We start from the raw sequence: 20859 nt of genomic DNA on the forward strand, positions 1-20859 counted from the left end.
CTGCTGAAGTCACAAGACTGCTCTAACTGCTGATGAGAAAAGGTGTTTAACAGTTTATATTTACTAAAATAATTGCATTTCCATGTTGTGTGTACTGTGGGAGACCAGATATAATGAATGCAGGGTCCCCAACACGAACTTTGACCTCTGCTAACCTGCACTTACCTTTTCATACACTGTAACAATCAGCATCAAAATCTCCATCTTCTGTGTCATGGTCTACCAGCACCCAGATCTTGTAGATAAAAACCACAGATGCCTTAATAAAGATTGTCTTTTTATTACTACTATCTTATGACTTAGATAAAGATCAGATAGCATTTCAAGAGTTCCAAAAATGTAAGCGACTCCTAAAGGGCCACAAACATTTTCTTGCAACTGTTGTACAGTCCTAACAGGTTCTGGAGCTTAGAACATACTGGTGTTTAGTTCACTAATGCCACAGTAATAATCAGACTGCGGTCTCTACTGGGCCAGACTTTAAAAAACCATGTCCACATCAACATCGGGTACAAGTTTTGAATTTATTTCTTCTTGCCAGCTTTAACTGCCAGGTCTAGGCCACTTATGTATTTTCGAGGAATCTTAAAATGTTCTGTTAAAAAAAAAAAAAAAAAAAGATATTAAGATTACATTTCTTCCAAAGCTTAACACAGTCCAAGTATTAAAGATACCAATACCTTTTAACATTAAAATTCATGAACATGAAAACGACAATACTTTACACATGAGCACAAATTTATGAACGAAAGCTACAGGTAGCCACTTTTCTAGGTGTCAAGCTCAACAGATATTACAAGGACAGTTGATCAAGTGTGATCTGTGGGGCTTAATGCAGGCCATAGACGGATCGAAAATCGGCCGTTTTTTAAAAAAACTTCTGTCCTTTGCAGAGAGCTTCGCTATTATATTTGACATAAAAAAGTATTGCGGTTGCAACAATGTATCCATTTGTATCCATTTCGGATACAGATGGTTTTATTCGGATACAAATAGATACATTGTTGCAACCGCAAGACTTTTCATATAAAATCTAATAGCGGACTGGAATACTTCTTCTTCTTGCAGGTCACGGCTCATGCGCAGATTTTTTTATCGGTAAAATGATCGGCCGATTTGCCCATCATTGCCGGGAAAATCGGCCAATCGTCAAAATCAACCGCAAATTTTCCAACTTTACCGATAAAAAAAAATGTGCCAAAACAACGAAAAACGGCCGACTAATTAACCCATTAACGGTTTTTTTTTCGGCCGATTTTTGACCCATCTACGGCCTGTATAACGGTCAGCTTGACAACTAGTACCAGTCTGCATCAGATTCTGATGTCAGTTTGACAGCCTGCTTCCCAACTGTGCACTTCTAACACAGCACCTGAGGCAGAAGCCTCTCCTGCCCCTTCATCAGCAAGACTCTTCTAGCATTCTGTCCAATCGTTAGGGCTAAATGAATGCACTACTATACTCACCAAGCAGCAACTTTCCAGTTTGTGACACTTGATTGCCTTGAATCTGCACTTGTACTCTGTCTTTTGTACCAGGGAGCACTGTACAAGAGAAGCTTGCCTGAACTCTTTGCTGTAATAAGCTGCCAACTGAAAGAGGATCTAGGCCATAAAGTTCCAGGTTCTTGATGATGGTAACCTGTATTAAAACAAATGAGAGCAAGTCAAGTAAAACTCATCAAAAACAGTGTAAATATCACCTGAGCAAATCACCTTTGGAGTTGTTGTGTAAATCACTAAATAGTTTAACCAAGGTTATATTTTACATTTGGTTCATTTAAAGTGGTACCTCAGGGTCCAGGCTCCTGTGGGGTCTATACTTGCATTTTGTACATACTTCAAACACCTACTGCTGTCTATTGATGCCTACTGATTTGATGTATAGATGAAAGTGTATATGTAAAAGGCACCACTCATATGCAAAGTCTTGAAGAATCAGTATGGGCTGCGAAACGCGTTATTCTCATTCATGACAGTAGCCATTGAATTTCTATGTGTATTTTTGTACTGGGGCACTTTTTTGGTGCAATTGCTATCTAGATTTTTTTAATGATAATTGGAATAAAATATTTAGTATTTTTAATTCTGGTATGATATTAAGTCCTAATGCCCGTTGGCCATCCTAGAATGCCCTTTACCTTTTTCTGTTTGTACTATTTACTTCTGGGTTGATGACCTATCGGCATATGGCTGGTTTAGCGTTTAGGCTTAAATCGCCTCATTCATTCCCCCCTAATTTATAATACAGAAATTGGAATCTATTGACTTGGTGGTAGACACCTTTGTGGAGGGGTTTTCTAATTTTTATTTCTACATATACAGGATTTATATAGCGCCAACAGTTTATGCAGCACTTTACGATATAAAGGGGGACAGTACAATTACAATACAGAAGGAAGAGGAGGGCCCTGCTCATGGATCTTACAATCTAAAAGGAGGGGCGCTTACAATCTAAAAAAGGTATCGTAAGTATATTGTACAAGTTATTCTTTTTTGGATTGTCATTGTGGACCACTTATTGGTGGGTAGAATGGCAGAGTTGGCTGGAGCAGGTTGGGAGGGTTTTGTTGATAAAATAAAGTCTAGTTCCGTAGGTATATTCAAAACTCCACTGTTACTCAAATTTTTAATATACTGTATTGTGCTCACACTTTCTTTCATGAGTACAAGAAAGTGTGAGCACAATATATTAAAGGTTCAAATAACAGTGGGGTTTTGAATATACTGCACTATTGAATGTTCCTTGTTACATGCGACACTGAGCATGAAGAGGATTTGAATATGAGGGGTAGTCCATAAGAGGAAGAAGAGATTTGGATTGATGGGTGTAATGATTTTTTCTGTTTGGCAAGGATATAAACAAAAGGGGAATCTCAAAGTCAATGATCACTCGTGGCTACACATGTATGGTGACATACGCGTATGTGACCACGAGTGTAAAGTATATTACAGTTTGGAAGATGCTGCATTATATGAAATTTTTCTTTTTAGGGATACACTGGTGAGATTGTGAAGAGGTTCAAGAAAGACACTGAGAAGTAGTGAAAAAAAAAAAATCTTTATTAGACCCATTGATTGGTGTATGGGTTGGAAAATCTGGTAAGAATCTTAGAGATTGAATCCACTGGATAAACTTAACTGTTGATTGAATGAAGAAACAGCTGCACATATTTGGGCGCTAGAATTTTTTAATTTAATTCACCACATCCAGACAATGAAGAGAGATCTCCTTAGGGTGAACCAGTGTTGGACATGAACATAACACAACATTCTCACTGAGAGAGAAAATAGATCATTGGTTTCAAAGCCAATAGGGCTCCTTTCAGGTCAATGCTGATAACCCTAACTAAAGCAATGGCCACAAGAAAGGCTACCTTATGGGATAAAGTCAAGGAAATGTGCCATATATGTTCTATTGGGAGTCTTTGTGACACTGACATAGTAGATTTAAATCCCATGGCCGGAGTGGGTGCCGAACAGGAGGAGCAATTTGTGCAACCCCATGTATGAAAGAAGGAATCATTGAATTATTAACAAGATACTGACATGCAGACACTTGCCCTTAATGGTGCGAAGAGACAACTGTTGTTTCACCCTCAGCTGAAGGAAAAAAAATAGCATGGCCTCACGAAAGGGTATGTAAGGAACCCCCAGTAATTCACATCACTTAAAAAAAATTTCTGTTTTCACAAAATTTTTTTTAGATTAGTAGATTTATGAGTTGTATGCATGCTTAGAATAACTAAATATGAAGTCTCAAAACCTGGGTTTCAACAGCCTAGCCATCAAAACCAGCGAAGCAGAGTGGACAATCCATTCTTGGGATAATAGATAAGGCTGATCTGATAAAGGTTAAAGGACAAACAAGGTCCATGTACCACACTCTCCTAAACTAATCCAGAACTATGAAAATAACTGAAACACCCTTCACTTTCACTCCTTCGACATAGACAAGGCAAAAGTCTCAGAGGAGAAAAGACATCAATCAGTGCATACTGATCCCACCGTCATGTCCTGGTGATAAATCTGTCCAGCTTCTTGTTGATTCAAGAACTCACCAGATCCAAACCTGGGATTCCCAAAATACAAGTATATATCTCAAAATATCGGTCCCTGAGGAAGTCACATGAGCTGTTACGTTACGCCTGGGAGGAGCTGGGTGATGAGAGAGCTGTATAATTCACACAGCGGCATTCTATGTGGAGAAATGACAGGCATTTTTTTGAACCTTTCAATTGGAAGTGCAATTTTAAAAATAAATGTTTATGTCCAGACTTGCTACACGATCGGAAATTTTTTGATATATATGTGAGCGTGCTGGACACAGAGGAGATAAAGATAGAGATCCTGGAAAGAGCCATACCTGTACATCAAGGGAAGCGGAGCAAGTGATCCATTCAACTCATCAGGAAGGAAGGAGAATTACATGGGAATTTCCTGTCCCTAAAAGTGGAAAAAGCGCAGCTAGGCCTGATTTATTGTTGGGTCTATGCTTAGAGGTGAGCACATATGGTATAAGGTAACGGGTATCATAGTGTGCGAGGTGTTATACTGAGAAGAAAAAAAAACACATTGTTGCATGATCTTTAATCATAAACTTTGGGACAGTCACAGAAGAAATATGATTGTGTTTAGATTAATTTATATGTATATTTGAACCATTTACCTGTATATTTGTTTATTTTGTTGATTATATATTCACTTAAAATTTTTAGCCATTTTTTTTATTTTTCATGTACTTTGTTTATATCTGGGAATGCATGTTTATGTGAGCAGCATCTTAACCTACACAATTATAATAGTTAATTATATTTTTTACAGCTATTCTAAAGGGATTCCAGTATTTTATTTCACACAAGGGGTAGCATGGAAGGGCAGTTACATTTTTTGGGTGTGTATATATATATATATATATATATATATATATATATATATTTATTAGACACACACACACCGGGTATAATAAGCATTGAATACGTCACCATTTTTCTCAGTAAATATATTTCTAAAAGGTGCTATTGACATGAAATTTTCAAGTCGGTAACAACCCATGCAATCCATATATACAAAAAAACTAAAACAAATAAGTTCAGAAATTAAGTTATGTGTAATAAAATGGAATGACACGGGGAAAAAGTATTGAACACGCTAACTGAAATTTATTTAATACTTCGTCCAAAATCCTTTGTTGGTAGTGACAGCTTCAAGAAGCTTCCTGTATGGCGAAACTAGTCGCATGCATTGCTGAGGTGTAATTTTAGCCCATTCTTCCACACAAACAGTCTTCGAATCTTGAAGGTTCCATGGGCCTCTTCTATGAACTCTGATCTTTAGTTCTTTCCACAGATTTTCTATTGGATTCAAGTCAGGTGATTGGCTGGGCCATTCTAGCAATTTTATTTTTTCTCTTTCTTTAAAACCAAATGAGATTTTTCTTGGCTTTGTGTTTGGGATCATTGTCTTGCTAAAATGTCCACCCTCGTTTCATCTTCATCATCCTGGTAGATGGCAGCAGATTTTTATCAAGAATGTCTCGGTACATTTTTCCATTCATCCTTCCTTCAAAGATATGAAGCTTGCCAGTACCGTATGCTGAAAAACAGCCCCACACCATGATGTTCCCACCTCCACACTTCACTGTTGGTATGGTGTTTTTGGGTGATGTGCAGTGCCAATTGACCTCCAAACATGGTATGTATTATGGCATCCAAACAGTTCAATTTTGGTCTCATATGACCAAACTATATTCTCCCAATATTCCAGAGGCTTGTCTAAATGTTGTGCAGCAAACTTTGAACAAGCTTTTTTCTTCACCAATGGAGTCTTGGTTAGCATGCATCCAGGTTGAGTGCATTACTTATTGTTTTCTTTGAACCAATTGTACCTGCTAATTCCAAGTCTTTCTCAAGCTATCCAGAGTGGTCCTTGGCTCTTGTGCAACTCTTCTGATAATTATTTTCACTCCTGTCAGAAATCTTGAGAGGAGCACCTGGAAGTGGCCGGTTTATGGTGAAATTATGTTCTTTCCATTTCTGGATTATGGCCCAACAGTGGAACATTCGGAAGTTTAGAAATACTTCTGTAACCAAAGCCATCAGTATGTTTTGCAACAATAAGGTTGCAAAAGTCTTGAGAGAGCTCTTTGCTTTTACCCATCATGAGATGTCCCTTGGTAATGAGACCTTTTTATAGGCCATCAGTCGAGACTGAACCAGCTGATATTAATGTGCACTGACAAGGGGCATGATGGCTTTCTAATTACAGATTTCAGCAGGTGTCTTGGCTTTCCATGCCTTTTTGCACCTCCTTTTCTTCATGTGTTCAATACTTTTTTCCTGTGTCATTCCATTTAATTACACATAACTTTCTCATTTTTTAACTTATTTGTTTTGGTTTCTTTGTATGTATGGATTGCATTGGTTGTTACCGATGTGGTGAAAATTTTATGTCAATAGCACATTTATTTAGAAATATATTTGCCAAGAAAAATGATGTGAAGTGTTAAAAAATAAGTGTGTGTGTAGCGGGTAAGTATTTAATATGCACACATGCTAAACATGAATTGAAATAAAGTTTTCAGTTGTATAGTTACCTTCTTGTTTGATGCCCTCTGTGCTACAGTGATTTCAATGGGCTCAATATTTCCCTTACGAACAACAGGAGAGCTCCCAGGGAAGGTAACTCTATGTGAAGGTTGCATTCTTTCCAAGCACCTAAGATAGAAACCAGAAAGAAGAATATCAGAAAACAAAACCATTCCCAATTTCTCCTATAAAAAAAAAAAACCATGGCATGAACTTTATGTTTTTGTACTGGAGGTGAGCTGTGTGCAGGTAGCACATATTAATGAATGGAAGATCAACACCTGCAAGACCATAAAAAAAAAAATGTAAAAAAAATGTGTTGTTACTGAATAACTTCAGGAATCGTACAGGACGGCCACATTAAAGATCGGCTTCACCCACCTACAGGAAACTCAAGCACAGGGTAGCTAAAAGCTCCTCAGCAGCTCCAGCCCCTCAGTATAGCAAGGATGACCCAAAAAGGCATGCACAGCAATACAAGAAAGAAAAAAAAAATATCACAGGCGTACACAGACTTCCCGTCCTGGAGGATGCTTGGAAAAGGAGTTGTCGGTTATTAATTTGTGTATTTACCAGTCATTCTCCAAGACTGTCATATAAGAGACAACACAGATTTATACTAAGGAATGGACCACAGACTGCAGAATCTTACATCCAAATGACACATCTTGACAAGCTAGAAACTCAGTTCTGCAATGTATAATAAAAGGTGTTGGAACTAGAACATGTGTCAGCTTAGCAATTTAGCACAGTGGTAGCACCAGCCCTTCCAGTGTAGAAAATTTGAAAAGAGCAAATGGAATATCTGTAATTTATGTGGACACTTTAGGTTTTACAGGACATAGGCTCATATAATGGTAGCCTTAACTCATCTTGCTATCAAAATTTTAAAAGGCAGGTTAATGGAGCCACTAAATAGTATTAAAAGACCATTGTAGACTACTAAATTCTCTAGTTTATTCTATGTACTGCAAGATACAATTCCTTATGTCTATTGAAATAAACTCTTCCTCCTTCTTATGATAGGATTGCCCAAAAACAGTAGCATCACCTCCTGTGAATGGTAGGACACCTGATCAAACAAAAAATGATCCATCAAAAAGTGGAAAAATCAAAACAATTCCGCAAACAGAAGAAAGGAACTAAAACCTGATGTGGCCCATGAGGTATGGGGCAAAGGTCCCAGAAGGAAAAGGTACTAAAAGCAACATGTGGGGAAAAAAAACTAACCTGGTGAGGAAGTCCAGTAGGTCTAAGAGGGAAGTGTTTGCACCCCTGACCTCTTTTGGATCATGGGACTCTATGTCTTTTAGCATTGGCTAAGCAAGACTTACCTGCAGTGCTTAACAGAGTTTCTGAACTTGATCCCACATACTGTAGTCATCTCAAAGGAATTGGGTTAAGGGGAAAAAAAAACAAACAAACATTCTCCAAAAGAGGGAACAGGACACGGGATGTAAACAGTCTCTAAACTGGTAAGATGGAACACTGAGCGCTGAGGACAAAAAGGTAAAGACCACCCTCACTGGTATATTAGTGGTATCCTGGTTTAAGAACCATTCTGTCTATTATTTTAACCATAGGGTTAGACATGCTCCTGAACTCTGATCCAGCAAACCATTAGCCTTTGTGAGCCTGGTATATTGGGCCCTTAAATTACAGCCAATAACTGTTGCTTGAATGAAGGCCAAAACCATAGGAAGCATTCACTCTGCCAATAGAAAGGGACCTGACCCCAGTTACAGTATGTGAGCAATTCCTTTACGTCTAGAGTCTATCAATTGGGAGGAAGTTGTTTTCATGAAGAATACCTTACAGGGAACCTTGCATGTAAGGATGAGGCTTGCGGTACTGTCCAGCGCAAGAATCAAACTATCTTACTTGACAAAGGAAGGATCCCCATTCCTTGTTTGAGAAGAAAACACAGCAGCACCATAATGGTTTCAAACAGACAACATCACAGCTGAGCTGCACCATGTGTCAAGAGTCTGTGATAGTGATCCCTTGAAGATCGCCAACTCAGGGTTCCCCAGGGCGCAGAGTCTAAGCCTCAGCCTAATATGTGCCAAAGCAATAAGAAATTTGAGGGGAGGGTGACACCATGATAACCACCATCAATAATCCCTCAGGACCTACTCAGCTGTTCGTAAAACACTGCGGCCAAGTTGACCCCACACTCCTGGTGGAGTGTGCCTTCACCCAAAAGGGTGGGACTTTAACTTTCAAACCATAGGCTTGACTGATCAATTGGCAGATCCAATGAGAAATAGTCACCTCAGATGCCACCTACCCCTTCCTAGGCCCCCCTGGCAGCATAAATAGAGCATCTAATCTCCTGACCTGTGATGTCACCTTCAAAAAAACCCTTACAGCACGAACCACATTCAAGGTATGCAGAGATCACTCTCTTACTGACTGAGGCCTAGGAAAGAATGAAGGAAGAACGAAGTCTTGATTGGGATGAAAATCAGAAACCACCTTTGGTAAAAAGTACAGATGATGTCGCAACAGCACCCTATCATGTTAAAAAAACAGATATGGTTCTCTGCAAGATAGAGTTGACAGCTCTGACACCCTTGTTGCAGAAGTGATTGCCACTAGAAGCAACACCTTACGAATCAACAGGACCAATGGAATCTCTCCAATAGGTTCAAATGGTGGCTTTTGCAAAACCTCCAAAACCAAGTTCAGGTCCCAAGGACACAAAGGCAACCTTACAGGAGGAGCCATACGCATTACCCCTTGTAAAAAAGTGCGGACCAAAGAGTGAGACGCAATGGGCCTCTGGAAAAAAATATCTAATGCTGAAACCTGGCCCTTAATGGTATGAACAGCCAAATTCTTCTGCAACCCTGTTTGAAGAAACTACAGAATTCTGCCAATCACATACTTTCGTGGGTGCACATTTGTGAACCTCACACCAGGCACTGTAAGCCTTCCAAGTTCAGTAATAAATGTTCCTAGAAACTTCCTTTGAACATGGTGGGGACGACAGAATCCAAAACTCCCCTATCCTTCAGGATCTGGGTTATAAAATAAACACACCATCAAATTTAGCAACCGTAAAGCAGGGTGCCCACGGCCCGTCTACTGCCACCTTCACTATGTCCACATACCAGGCCGGAGCAATCAGTAACACTGGAATAGACTACTCCTGAATCCTGCACAAGAGACGCAGCAGCAGCTGGATTGGAGGAAAGGCATGAATCAGTGGGAACTGTTTCCAAGGAATCACTAAGACGTCTACCCCTGCCGTGAGAGGGTCCCTTACCCTTGACACAAAAATACCAACCTTTTTGTTGAATCTGGATGCCAGTAGATCTACATCCGGGCAACTCCATCACTGGAAGACTTCCTTGAAAACATCAGGATGCAAAGCCCATTCCCCTGGCATCAACCGCTGGAGACAGATAATCCGCCTGCCAATTTTACACACCTGGAATGAACACTGCTTTCAGACTTGAAACTTATCTTTCTGCCCAGGTCAGAATGTAGTTCACCTCCTTCTGGGCACCTCGACTCCTGATAACGCACTGGTGGTCGATGTATGCGACTGCTGTGGCATTGTCGGACTGAATCCTTACAGGCCAACTCTGAAGCCTGGATGTCCAATATCTCAGAGCCAGCCTCAATGCTCGAAGTTCCAGGATATTGATAGGAAGAACCCTTTCCCATGAAAGCCATGTTCCCTTCTCCAAATTTTGAGTTATCAGCCACCAATTCAAGCTCTGCTGCACCTCTGGAGACAGAGACATGCAGTAATCCAGGACCAGAATCTTTTTTGTTCCAAACAGACAGAATGTACCTTTTGCAGCGGTATGGAATGGAATTGAGCATAGGGAATAGCCTAGGGAAACACCATCTTCCCCAGCAAACTCATACAGAGGCGAATTGAAGGATACCTCTTGGCTTTCAAACTGCAAACTTCGTTCCTAAGGGCGCAATGTTTCCCTGGAGGCAGAAATACCTTTGCTGGACTGTGTCTAGGACCATCCCCAAATACTCCAGGCTCTGCACTGGTTCCAGGGCTGACTTCTTGAGGTTGAGCACCCAGCCCAGCTGTTCCAGGACCATATCCTGCTTCAGATCTGGCACAAACCAATTTCTGAGCAACAGATCGTCTAGATAACCTGTGACCAATACTCCCTGAGTTCTGAGTAGCCCCAACAACAGAGCAAGAATGTTTGTGAAAACCCTGGGAGCTGTAGCCAGCCCAAACGGTAGTGCTATGAACTGGAAATGCTGAGCCCCTACTGCAAACTGCAGAAATCGTTGGTGGGGAATGAATACAGGAAAAGTAGGTATGTGTCCTTTATGTCTATGGACACCAAAAAATCTCCCTCCTGTAGGGAGGCCTCTACTGACTGAACCGATTCCATAGGAAAGGATAGGACATTTAGGAACTGATTTAGCCCCTTGAGGTCCAAAATGGGCCTTACCCCCCCTATGGAACCTCCATGATTACTCCTTGAGCCAATAGGCAATCGAGTGCCTGAAATAAAGCTCTCCTTTTTTCTGGATTCATTGGTACATTTGATCTTAGAAAGAGGAGAGGGAAATACCCGAAATTCTAGTCTGTACCCCAGAGAAATCATGGAAATCATGGAAATGAACCATTTGTCTTGGATTAGAGCCCTCCATGCGGCCACAAAATTCAAAAGCCTTCCCCCCCCACCTGAACTAGTGGGGGACGCCCTTTCATAAGGAGGTAGACTTTGGATCTGTTTTAGATGATTGTCAGAGGACGGACCGGCACCAGGTACTGATGATCAGTGCTCAGCAGTGCCACCCACCTGTGCCCAGCAGTGCCATCCATCAGTGCCGTCAGTCAGTGTCACCCATCAGTGCCGCCAGTCAGTGTCCATCATTGTTAGATATCAGTGCAGCATTATCAGTGCTGCCTCATCAGTGCCTCCTATCCATGCTGCCTATCAGTGCCCATCAGTGCCGCCCATCAGTGCAGCCTCATCAACGCACATCAGTGAAGGAGAAAAAATTACCTGCTTGCAAAATTTTATGATAGAAACAAAGGAAAACTTTTTTTTTAATCAAATTTTTTGCTCTTTTTTGTTTATAGTGCAAAAATAAAAACCCCCAGCGACGAGTAAACACCACCAAAAGAAAGCTCTATTTGTGTGAAAAAAAATTATAAAAATTTCATGTGGGTACAGTGTTGCATGACCGCGCAATTGTCATTCAAAGTGCGACAGCAATGAAAGCTGAAAATTGGCCTGGGAAGGAAGGGGGTATAAGTGCCCGGTAGGCAAGTGGTTAATCTGTACCAGAGTGACAGGAAGAAAAAAGTGTGAAGAGGGCTTGGAACAGCTCATGATCCAAAGCACACAACATCATCTGTAAAACATGGTGGAGGCAGTGTGATGGCATGGGCATGCATGGCTTCCAGTGGCACTGGGACATTGGTGTTTACTGATTATGTTACAGAAAACAGAAGCAGCCGGATGAATTCTGCAGTGTTTAGAAATATACTGTCAGCCTAGATTCAGTCAAATGCAGCAAAATTGATTGGACGGCACTTTACATTACACATGGACAATGATCCAAAACACATTACAAAAGCAACCCAGGAGCTTTGGAAGGGAAAGAAGAGGAATATTCTGCAATGGCCAAGTCAATCACCTGATCTCAACCCAATTGTCGCATGCATTTCACTTGCTGAAGGCAAAACTAAGGCACAAAGACCCACAAAGAACAACTGAAGACAGCTGCAGTTAGAGCCTGGCAAAGCATCAGAAAGGAGAAAACCCAGTCTTTGGTAATGTCCATGGGTTCCAGACTTCAGGAAGTCATTGCCAGTAAAAGGAGTCTCAACAAATTATTAAAAATTAACATTTTATTTATGATTATATTCATTTGTCCAATTACTTTTGGTCCCTTGAAAAAGGGGGGATGGCTACTCTTAAGAGCTGTAATTCCTAAATCCTTCCTCCAATTTGGATGTACATACCCTCAAATTAAACCTGAGAGTGTGCACTTTCAGCCTATATCCATTATATAACTATAGCTTGAATATGTTTTGGTAAATGCCTGAAAAAAAACTAAAATTGTGCCTGTGTCCAAATATATATGGACCTAACTGTATATACCATAGTTTGTAGAGGCTATAACGGTTGCACAAAGCAATTCATATATACTTAATGAGCTTCTTTTTTTTTTGTTTGTTTGTTTACCAAAAACGTATCAGAATGTACTTTGGTCTACATTTATGAAGAAACTTTGAATATGTTTTATAACAAAAAGTAAAAAATATTGTTTTTTTGTTTTTTAAATGTTCAGTCTTTTTTTATTTATATGAAATAAAATTTCAAAAACCCAGTGGTGATCAAATACCACCAAAAGAAAGCTCTATTTCTGTGACAAAATTGCATAAACTTAATTTGCGTAGTGTTGCATGACCGCCCAATTGGCAGTTAAAGTAGCACAATACTGAATAGCAAATAATGCTCTGGGTATGAAGGGGGTAAAACCTTCTCGAGGTCAATTGGTTAAAATCCCATTTACGGACATCTGGGCACAGGGAAATATCATCTTGAACCTTCAAGAATAGCTTGACAGTCGACAATAGACAATACTGTGAAATAAACAATAAAGTCTGGAGTAAAATATTGAAAAATGTAGCTCCACACCAATCAAAACCTTTATACTGTATAATGGATACAAAGTGATAGAAAAAAACAGCACTCAGCGGTGGAACCTATCAAAAGTTTATGGAGTAAAATTACATAAAAAAACAAGCATGACACTCCCTATATGCTTTGCACTATATGGGCAGACAGGAGCAGTTACTGAGCACTGGTTGCCAGTATCAGCCAAGGAGGAAAAGAAGGTAAAGCCTTTTTTTTTTCATTTGCTTTTAGATTTAGATTTAGGGATTCATTATTTAAATGAAGGCGTGTAAAAATGACAAAATGCAGGAACCATGCTGTTCCACATTTCCTATCCTGATCACTTCGGTCTTAATTTTACTGGTGTAGGGCACAAGTTTCAAACAAAGAAACTTGCTGGTAGTTATGATTCATGTTGTACATTAAAATAGCAGATTACTGTTATGGAGGCCACTTTACAGTGAGGGTGCAGATTGCAAACACTGGATATCCTTAATGTTTAGATGATAAAACATGCATGTACACAAATAAAAACAACATACTCTTCCACTTCACTTCTGAACTATACCTTGTCAATAAATCATCCCACTTGAGAAGCAGGAGATCATGTTTTTCTGATGCATCCAGTAAGCAGTCACATATAAGAGGGTCAACTGTTACAAAGCTTGGGAAAAAAAAAATATCAGCTTAGTAAGATTATACAGTTTAGACCAATTATATATTTATTAAAACATGATAAAGACATTTTTAAATACAGCAATTGTAGTTACCCGAATTCTGGTTCTCTGAATAAGTACACCCTTTAGTATATGCAGTCTGGTCATCAGAAAATAGTAGCTTATATCCCAGGACCTATCCAGCCTGTGTCCTATACTGTACAACCAAGATATAAAATGTAAGGATGCAACAATGCTGCATCTAGTCAGTTGTGCTTCTGATTCCATTTCTAGCAGAAAACTCTTCTGGATGTAGCCCCACTGACACTACTCTGGACTTGCAGCAGTCACAAGACCCAAGGTCTGCATGATTTGCCAGAGAGACACTTCCGGGAGAGCTATGATTCACCCCACAGAGGAAATTATTTAAAGTGGAGTTTCACCCAAAAGAAGTTGAAGCTCTGCTTATCTACCTCCTCCCCCGCATTTTTTTTTGGGGGGGGGGGGGGAGCAGGTACCTGGTTTTGACAGGTACTTGTTCCCACTTCCAGCTGGATGCCTGGACAGTCAAGTGCCCTAATATTAAAAGTCAGCAGCTACAGTATTTGTAGCTGCTGACTTTTAATTTTTTTTTTTTGGGGGGGGGGGGGGGCAGGGACTCTGTTTTAAAGGTTAATCCTTTGCTGTACTGTGCCTCTTCGGTAACTTATGAAGATTACAGAGTGCCAAAAACTCTGGAAGTCCTGAGGCCAATTTCTCCTTGTCCTGGGAAATTAGAAAATTGTCTGACTAAAGGAGAATCAAAACATAAAAACAGCCAGCACTTCTGCCAGAATTTTATAAAAATTCAGGGAGCTGTGTAGAGACTGAAGGCAAGGACCCTGAATTGCATTTTTCGGGATTGAATCTCAAATCTTATGTATTTTTCATAGACTTTATGAACAGAAACATGCAGGTAATCACCTGCAGATCCAGTGAGACCACAAATGGACACCTGGAAAAGATTTGTTACGGAATAAATGAGTTGCCTATTTAATTTTTTGTAAAGAGGTACTTGCTCAGTCTTTTCAGGTTTACAATCATTCTGTACTTCACAGAGATTTTTTGAATGAGAAAAATATGGGAGCAAAATCCCTTAAATACTTGTTCCTCTTGGACTTCCAGAATAACCTACTTCCATCAAATACAAAAAAAGTTCCCTAAGGAACTTATGAGAAAGGAGGGGTGGGAATGCACAATCTCTCATCCTCTTTTTTCGTGAAAGGGCATGGAGTGAAGAGGGGCACGATGTGACCAGAGTCCTTCACTGCCGTTATCTGCTGCTTTGATGCATACACACAACAGACCTATTATTTCCTCTTATCTACATAGCTGGTGCAGGATTTATAATTGTTATAATCTTTCCCCAGAGTTGAGCTTGAACCTAAGTTTGAGTGACAGCTTTTAATGTTGGGGGCCCTGGGTCACAAATAATACATCTAAAAAGGAGCAAAAAGTTCTTTCTTCCTGCATGGAATTAAAAAAATCTTGCATACTGGTAGCAGTAGATGAGTCTGCCATGAGCATAATACATTTTTCATAGGGACTTCTAGTTAAGAGTTTAGGAGGCTGATGTTGCAATTGCTACACTTTTTTCATTGGTCCAACAGGCTTATGCTAATCTAGAAAAAGAAGAGATTTGCCAAGGTTTAACAAACAGTAGAAGAAGAAGATACAGACCTTGCCTGTATAGTGCCCTATTTCACTTCTGCAGATTCTCCTTTCTCATTTATTAGGGGGTGCAGAGAGAACAGAGGTGCCAGTAGCATGGCCAAGCCTGATTCACAAGAATGCTCCAGGCCTCAGACAGTGCCAGTCACCATTCCAAGGGTGGAACCTTGCTCTTCAAACCATAAGCCTGAATGATTAACTGGTGAATCCACTTACAAATAGTTGATTTGGATGTTGCCTGTCCTCTCCTGGGACATTCCGGCGAAAAAAAAAAAAAAAAAAAAAAGAAATCAGCCTTTCTAATCTACGCCGTCATTCTCAAAAAGACCCTTATTGCATGTACTACATCCAGGGCAAAGATCTTTCTTTTACCAACTGAGGCTTATGAAAGAATGAAGGCAGAACAATCTCCTGATTGAGATGAAAACTAGAAACCACCTTTGGCAAAAGGGACGGATGAGGCTGTAACACCACCTTATCCTGATGTAAAACCAAAAATAGTTCCCTACAAGAAAGAACTGCCAACTTCAATGCCCTTCTTGCAGAGGTGATTGCCACCAAAAACAGAACCTTTTGAGTTAGCAGAGCTAGCTGAATTTCCCTAATAGGTGGTTCCTGTAAAACTGCCAAGTTCAAGTGTCAAGGACACAGGGGCTGTCTGAGAGGAGGAACAGTATGTGACATTCCCTCCAAAAAAGTATGAACCAAAGAGTGAGAAGCAATCGGAATTTGGAAGAAAAGAGCCAAGGCTGAAACCTAATCCTTAATAGTACCAACAGCCAACTTCTTTTCTATGCCTGATTGGAGAAAAGACAAAATTCTCCCAATCAAATATTTCTAGGGGTGCCAATTTCAATCCTCACTCAAAGAAATATATGCTATCCAAGTTCAATAATAAATGTTTCTAGAAACCAGCTTCCCAGTGCTCAACATTGTGTGGATAACCGAGCCTGACACTCCCCTATCTTTCAAGATTTGGGTCTCAGCAGCCATGCCGTCAAATTCAGTGACTGTAAAGCTGGGTGCAATATAGGTCCCTGAGACAGCAGATCTGACCGATCTGGCAGAGACCATGAATCACCCACTGCTAGCCTGACAATGTCTGTGTACCAACACCTGCTGGGCCAGGCTGGTGCCACTAATAATCACCGGTATCACCTTGTCTCGAATCCTGTGTTCTAGCTGTGGGAGTAACTAATCCCAAGGTATCACCAAGGCATCTACTCCTATCGCAAGAGGGTCCCACGTCCTGGACTCAAACATGTCAAGCTTGCTGTTGAACCTGGACGCCAATATATCTCGGAAATCTGCCAGTGTTGGGAGTACCCGGATCGTAGAACACCTCGGGATGCAGAGCCCATTCCCCCAGAAACAACCGCCGACAACTGAGGAAGTCCGCCTGCCAATTCTCTATCCCTGGAATGAATACTGCTGACAGGACTGGAACATACCCTTCTGCACAGACCAGAATGTCATCTACCTCCTCCTGAGCCCTCTAGGTCTTGGTATTGCCTTGGTGGTTGATGTATGCCACTGCTGTCGCATTGTGGGCCTGGACCCTGACTGATCAACCATGAAGCCTGGTCGTCCAATATCTCAGGGCAAACCGCACTGCCTGAAGCTCCAGGATATTGATGGGAAGGATCTTTTCCTGCAGCGACCAAGTGCCATGGACACACCCTTCTAGAACAGCCCCTCAACCCGAGAGGCTGTCATCGGTTGTTACCAGTTTCCAAATCACTGGTGGGAAAGATCTTCCCTTTTCCAAATTCCGAGCATCCAGCCACCAATTCAAGCTTTGCAGCACTCGGGGGGGATAAAGACATGTGGTAATCCAGTGCTGGAATATTTTTACTCCATGACAACAGAATATTCCTCTGCAAAGGCCTTGAGTGGAACTGCACATAGGGTACTGCCTCGAATGAGGATACCACCTTCCCCATTAACCTCATGTAGAGACGAACAGAAGGATACTTCCTGCTCCTCAAACCCCAAAATTGATCTCTCAGGGCGTGGCCCTTTCCTGGAGGCAGAAACACCTTTGCCTGAAAAGTGTCTAGGACCAATCCCAAATACTCCAGACTCTGTACTGGCTCCAGGGCCGACTTTCCAAAGTTGAGCACCCAGCCCAAGCGTTCCAGACTATGAATTGTAAGGCCACATTTTTTCTCAGGCTTGAACCAAGAGCAATAGATCATCCAGACAGCACAAAATTGATATTCCCTGAGTTCTGAGCAGCCCTAGAACTGGAGCTAGAATCTTTGTAAACTGAAAATGTCAAGTTTCTATCATAAACTGCAGAAACCTTTGATGAGCTGGAAACACTGGCACATGCAGGTATGCGTCCTTGATGTCTTTAGACACTATAAATTCTCCCTCTTGTAAAGATGCGACTACTGACCGAACTGACTATCCGAAATGAATGAATCTTAAGAAACTGGTTCAGCCCCCTTAAGTCTGGAAATGGCCTTACATCCCCATTCAGCTTTGGAACTGTGAATATGTTTGAATAAAATCCCTGGAACATTTCATCTGCTAGAACCTCCACAATCATCCTGGGACAACCAGTCAAGTGCCTGAAACAAAGATTTCCTTCTCAATGGATTCATGGATACATTGAACCTTAACCTCCCTAGCGGTCTGATTATGTCCATATTTCTGTGCTCAAAGCCGTACATTTTTTTTGCATGGAAATATGTATTTTTTTGTATTGTAGGCCTGTAATTTTTAGGAATAACTCACTGAAATCTGTCCGAACAAGAGTCTAGTAAACATCCCGGGTATGTTAAAATTTGAAACACAAAATCATAAATGATAATTTAATAAATCATTAAAAAATAATATAATAATAAATTTAATTCAATAATATAATCAAACCAAAAACACTGAAATTTGAAATATAGTGCCAAGTTCGCACATCACTGAGCAAAGTCGCAAAATCGTTTTCAATGTCTGATGATGAATTTCCCCACGAATCATTATCACTCAATTCTGCAAGTGGTTCTAATTTACTATCACTGTTCTCTAGCTGGTCTAAAACCGATTTTGATGTAAAGGGACACTTTTTGGACACCATGGACATTTCTCAGTTTCCAGGCAGAAAGAACAGTAACAATGCAGGCAGGGCACAGGACAAAGCACTAGGGACAAAATGTATGTGAAATGGTTTGATACAGTAATGTTTTACCATGTTATTTTAGTGTATTAAGTGAATGTCACAATATGTCATTTTCAAATTTCCCGCCGTTCTGTCCCCCCGTACGTCCCGACGGAACCCAGCTGACAGATGCCGGCATCCGCCGGAGTACATTACAGGGGACACTGCAGGAGGGACATTGCGGAAGCGCAGGACAAGGTAAGTGACCGAGGGATCCTGGAGCAGCGCCGCATGGTAAGTCCGAGTGTAGCTGAGGGTTACCGCTTTTGGTACTGAAACTTTACCCCGAGCTACACTCGGGAATACTGCCAGGGGGGTTAAGAAACAGGGAGGAGGAATTCCCTGAATCTCCAAATTTGTACCCCTGAGCAACTGTAGCAGTGACCCACTTGTCCCAAATCTCTGAAAAAAACTAAAAGATTTCTCCCCCACCCGCACGAGTGGTAGCACCATGCAAGAGATCTGCTGAATTGAATCCTTAAGGGCATCAACTGCAAAACACAAGGCCTGTGGTAAATATGCCAAATCCACAGCCGTATCCTCCATCAGAATAGATGGTCTTCTAACCACCCGTTTAACACGATCATTCAGACTCTGACAAATATGGATAGCAGCAACCACTGGTTGTGTGGCAGCCCCTGCCAGGGAAAAAGAAATGTTGATGAGCGATTCAAATTTTTTTATCCGCCGGATCCCTTAACACCTGGGTATTATCCCCAGGGCAAGTTAAATGCTTATTCAGGGAAGACACAGCTGCGTCCACCCCCAGAATGCTCCAATTTCTAACAAACATCTTCTCCATAGGATACAGAAGGGAGAATCTTTTAGGCAGAACAAAAACTCTGTCTCAGTGTTCCCAGTCAGCATACATAACTTGCTCCAAGAGGGTGCACCGGAAACGCCTAAATACTTTGAGGCAGTTTTAATGAGCCCAAAGAGGAATAAGAGACCTCAGATGCCTCTGTTGGGGGTAACTTAAAACCTGACTGGACCATCAGTGAGGGTCTTAACTAATAAACTCTGTGATTGAGAAACAGAACCCCCCTGCTTCTCATCAGGCTCTTCTCTTCAAGATCCTCTACCACATCTTAATCCTCAGGTTCCACCCACTCTTGTTCAAGGACTGGTGGGTCCAAAGATTATTATTATAATACAGGATTTATATAGCGCCAACAGTTTGCTCAGCGCTTTACAATATAATGGGAGACAATACAGCAACAATACAGTTCAATACAAGAGGGATTTGAGGGCCTGCTCCTTGGAGCTTAATTATGCAACAACATTCAGACCAATGTCTGCAGTGGCCCCAAGAGCTGCACAAGAGTGAATATGCCGCAAAGGTAGGGCACCAGGCTCAGGAGAAATCTCTGTGCCATGAATCAGTTTATTCGTGGGTTACAAGCCAGCAGATTTTGTCAGAGTACTCACTTTTTGTTATCAGAATAAACCAGCTCATTGGTCTTCACATAAGTGATGATGACACTTCTGACATCACTCGGATTGAGCAGGTCACCCTTCCTGTAACATCAAAAACAAAATTATTGTAAACCATGAAATCTCAAGGATTATGTTTTCTAGACCTAAATGGCTTCAAAGCTGGTTACTTATGTAAAGAATTATGAACTGAGGATAGCATAGTCCATACACCAAATAGGCCTCAAGACAAATATACATAAAATTATTCAAAAGCAAAATGCTCAACGTTTAACTGTTTTAATAACATCTCTGCCTGCTTTCGCATCCGTTTACTTTAGATTTACTTACTGCACATCCAGTATTTTGGACCTTGTTTGCTGCACACTTGCCAATCAGCCAATTGAATTAATGAAGACATATACATAGGTCATCAATGACCCATGTACATATGTCATATGTTTTCATTTTGAACTTTCTTCACTAGAGTAGATACAGAGTATTACTGCAACCAAGATGATTAGAAAATAAATCATATTGATACGTTTAAAGATTGGGAAGGGGGTATCAAAAGTGTACTATGAGGAGAGAGAAAAGTGGTGAGTTGCAGAAAATGTCAGTAGGGGGTTGGAGTGCCAGATTCAATGCCTAGAGCCAAATAACTATTCTACTCTCTAAAATGTCTATATCTTCCTAGAATAATAGAATTATCTA

At 40.8% G+C, this 20859-nt stretch overlaps 1 protein-coding gene across 1 annotated transcript in view; it reads right to left on the reverse strand.

Moving 5' to 3' along the window:
• Positions 1 to 260: 260 nt before the first annotated feature.
• Positions 261 to 20859, reverse strand: part of EIF2D (eukaryotic translation initiation factor 2D) — a 57261-nt gene continuing 36662 nt past the window's right edge. The window contains exons 11-15 of the mRNA XM_089668336.1: positions 20161 to 20250; positions 13778 to 13873; positions 6595 to 6715; positions 1467 to 1641; positions 261 to 595 (exon numbers count right to left, since the gene is read on the reverse strand). Of these exons, the coding sequence (XP_089524462.1) occupies positions 525 to 595; positions 1467 to 1641; positions 6595 to 6715; positions 13778 to 13873; positions 20161 to 20250 (553 nt within the window). The 3' untranslated portion in view covers positions 261 to 524. The remainder of the gene's footprint in view (positions 596 to 1466; positions 1642 to 6594; positions 6716 to 13777; positions 13874 to 20160; positions 20251 to 20859) is intronic.

This window comes from Staurois parvus, unplaced genomic scaffold (genome assembly GCF_062004578.1).
Source record: "Staurois parvus isolate SC_StPar_1 unplaced genomic scaffold, SC_StPar_1.0 ptg000056l, whole genome shotgun sequence".
Taxonomy (NCBI): domain Eukaryota; kingdom Metazoa; phylum Chordata; class Amphibia; order Anura; family Ranidae; genus Staurois; species Staurois parvus.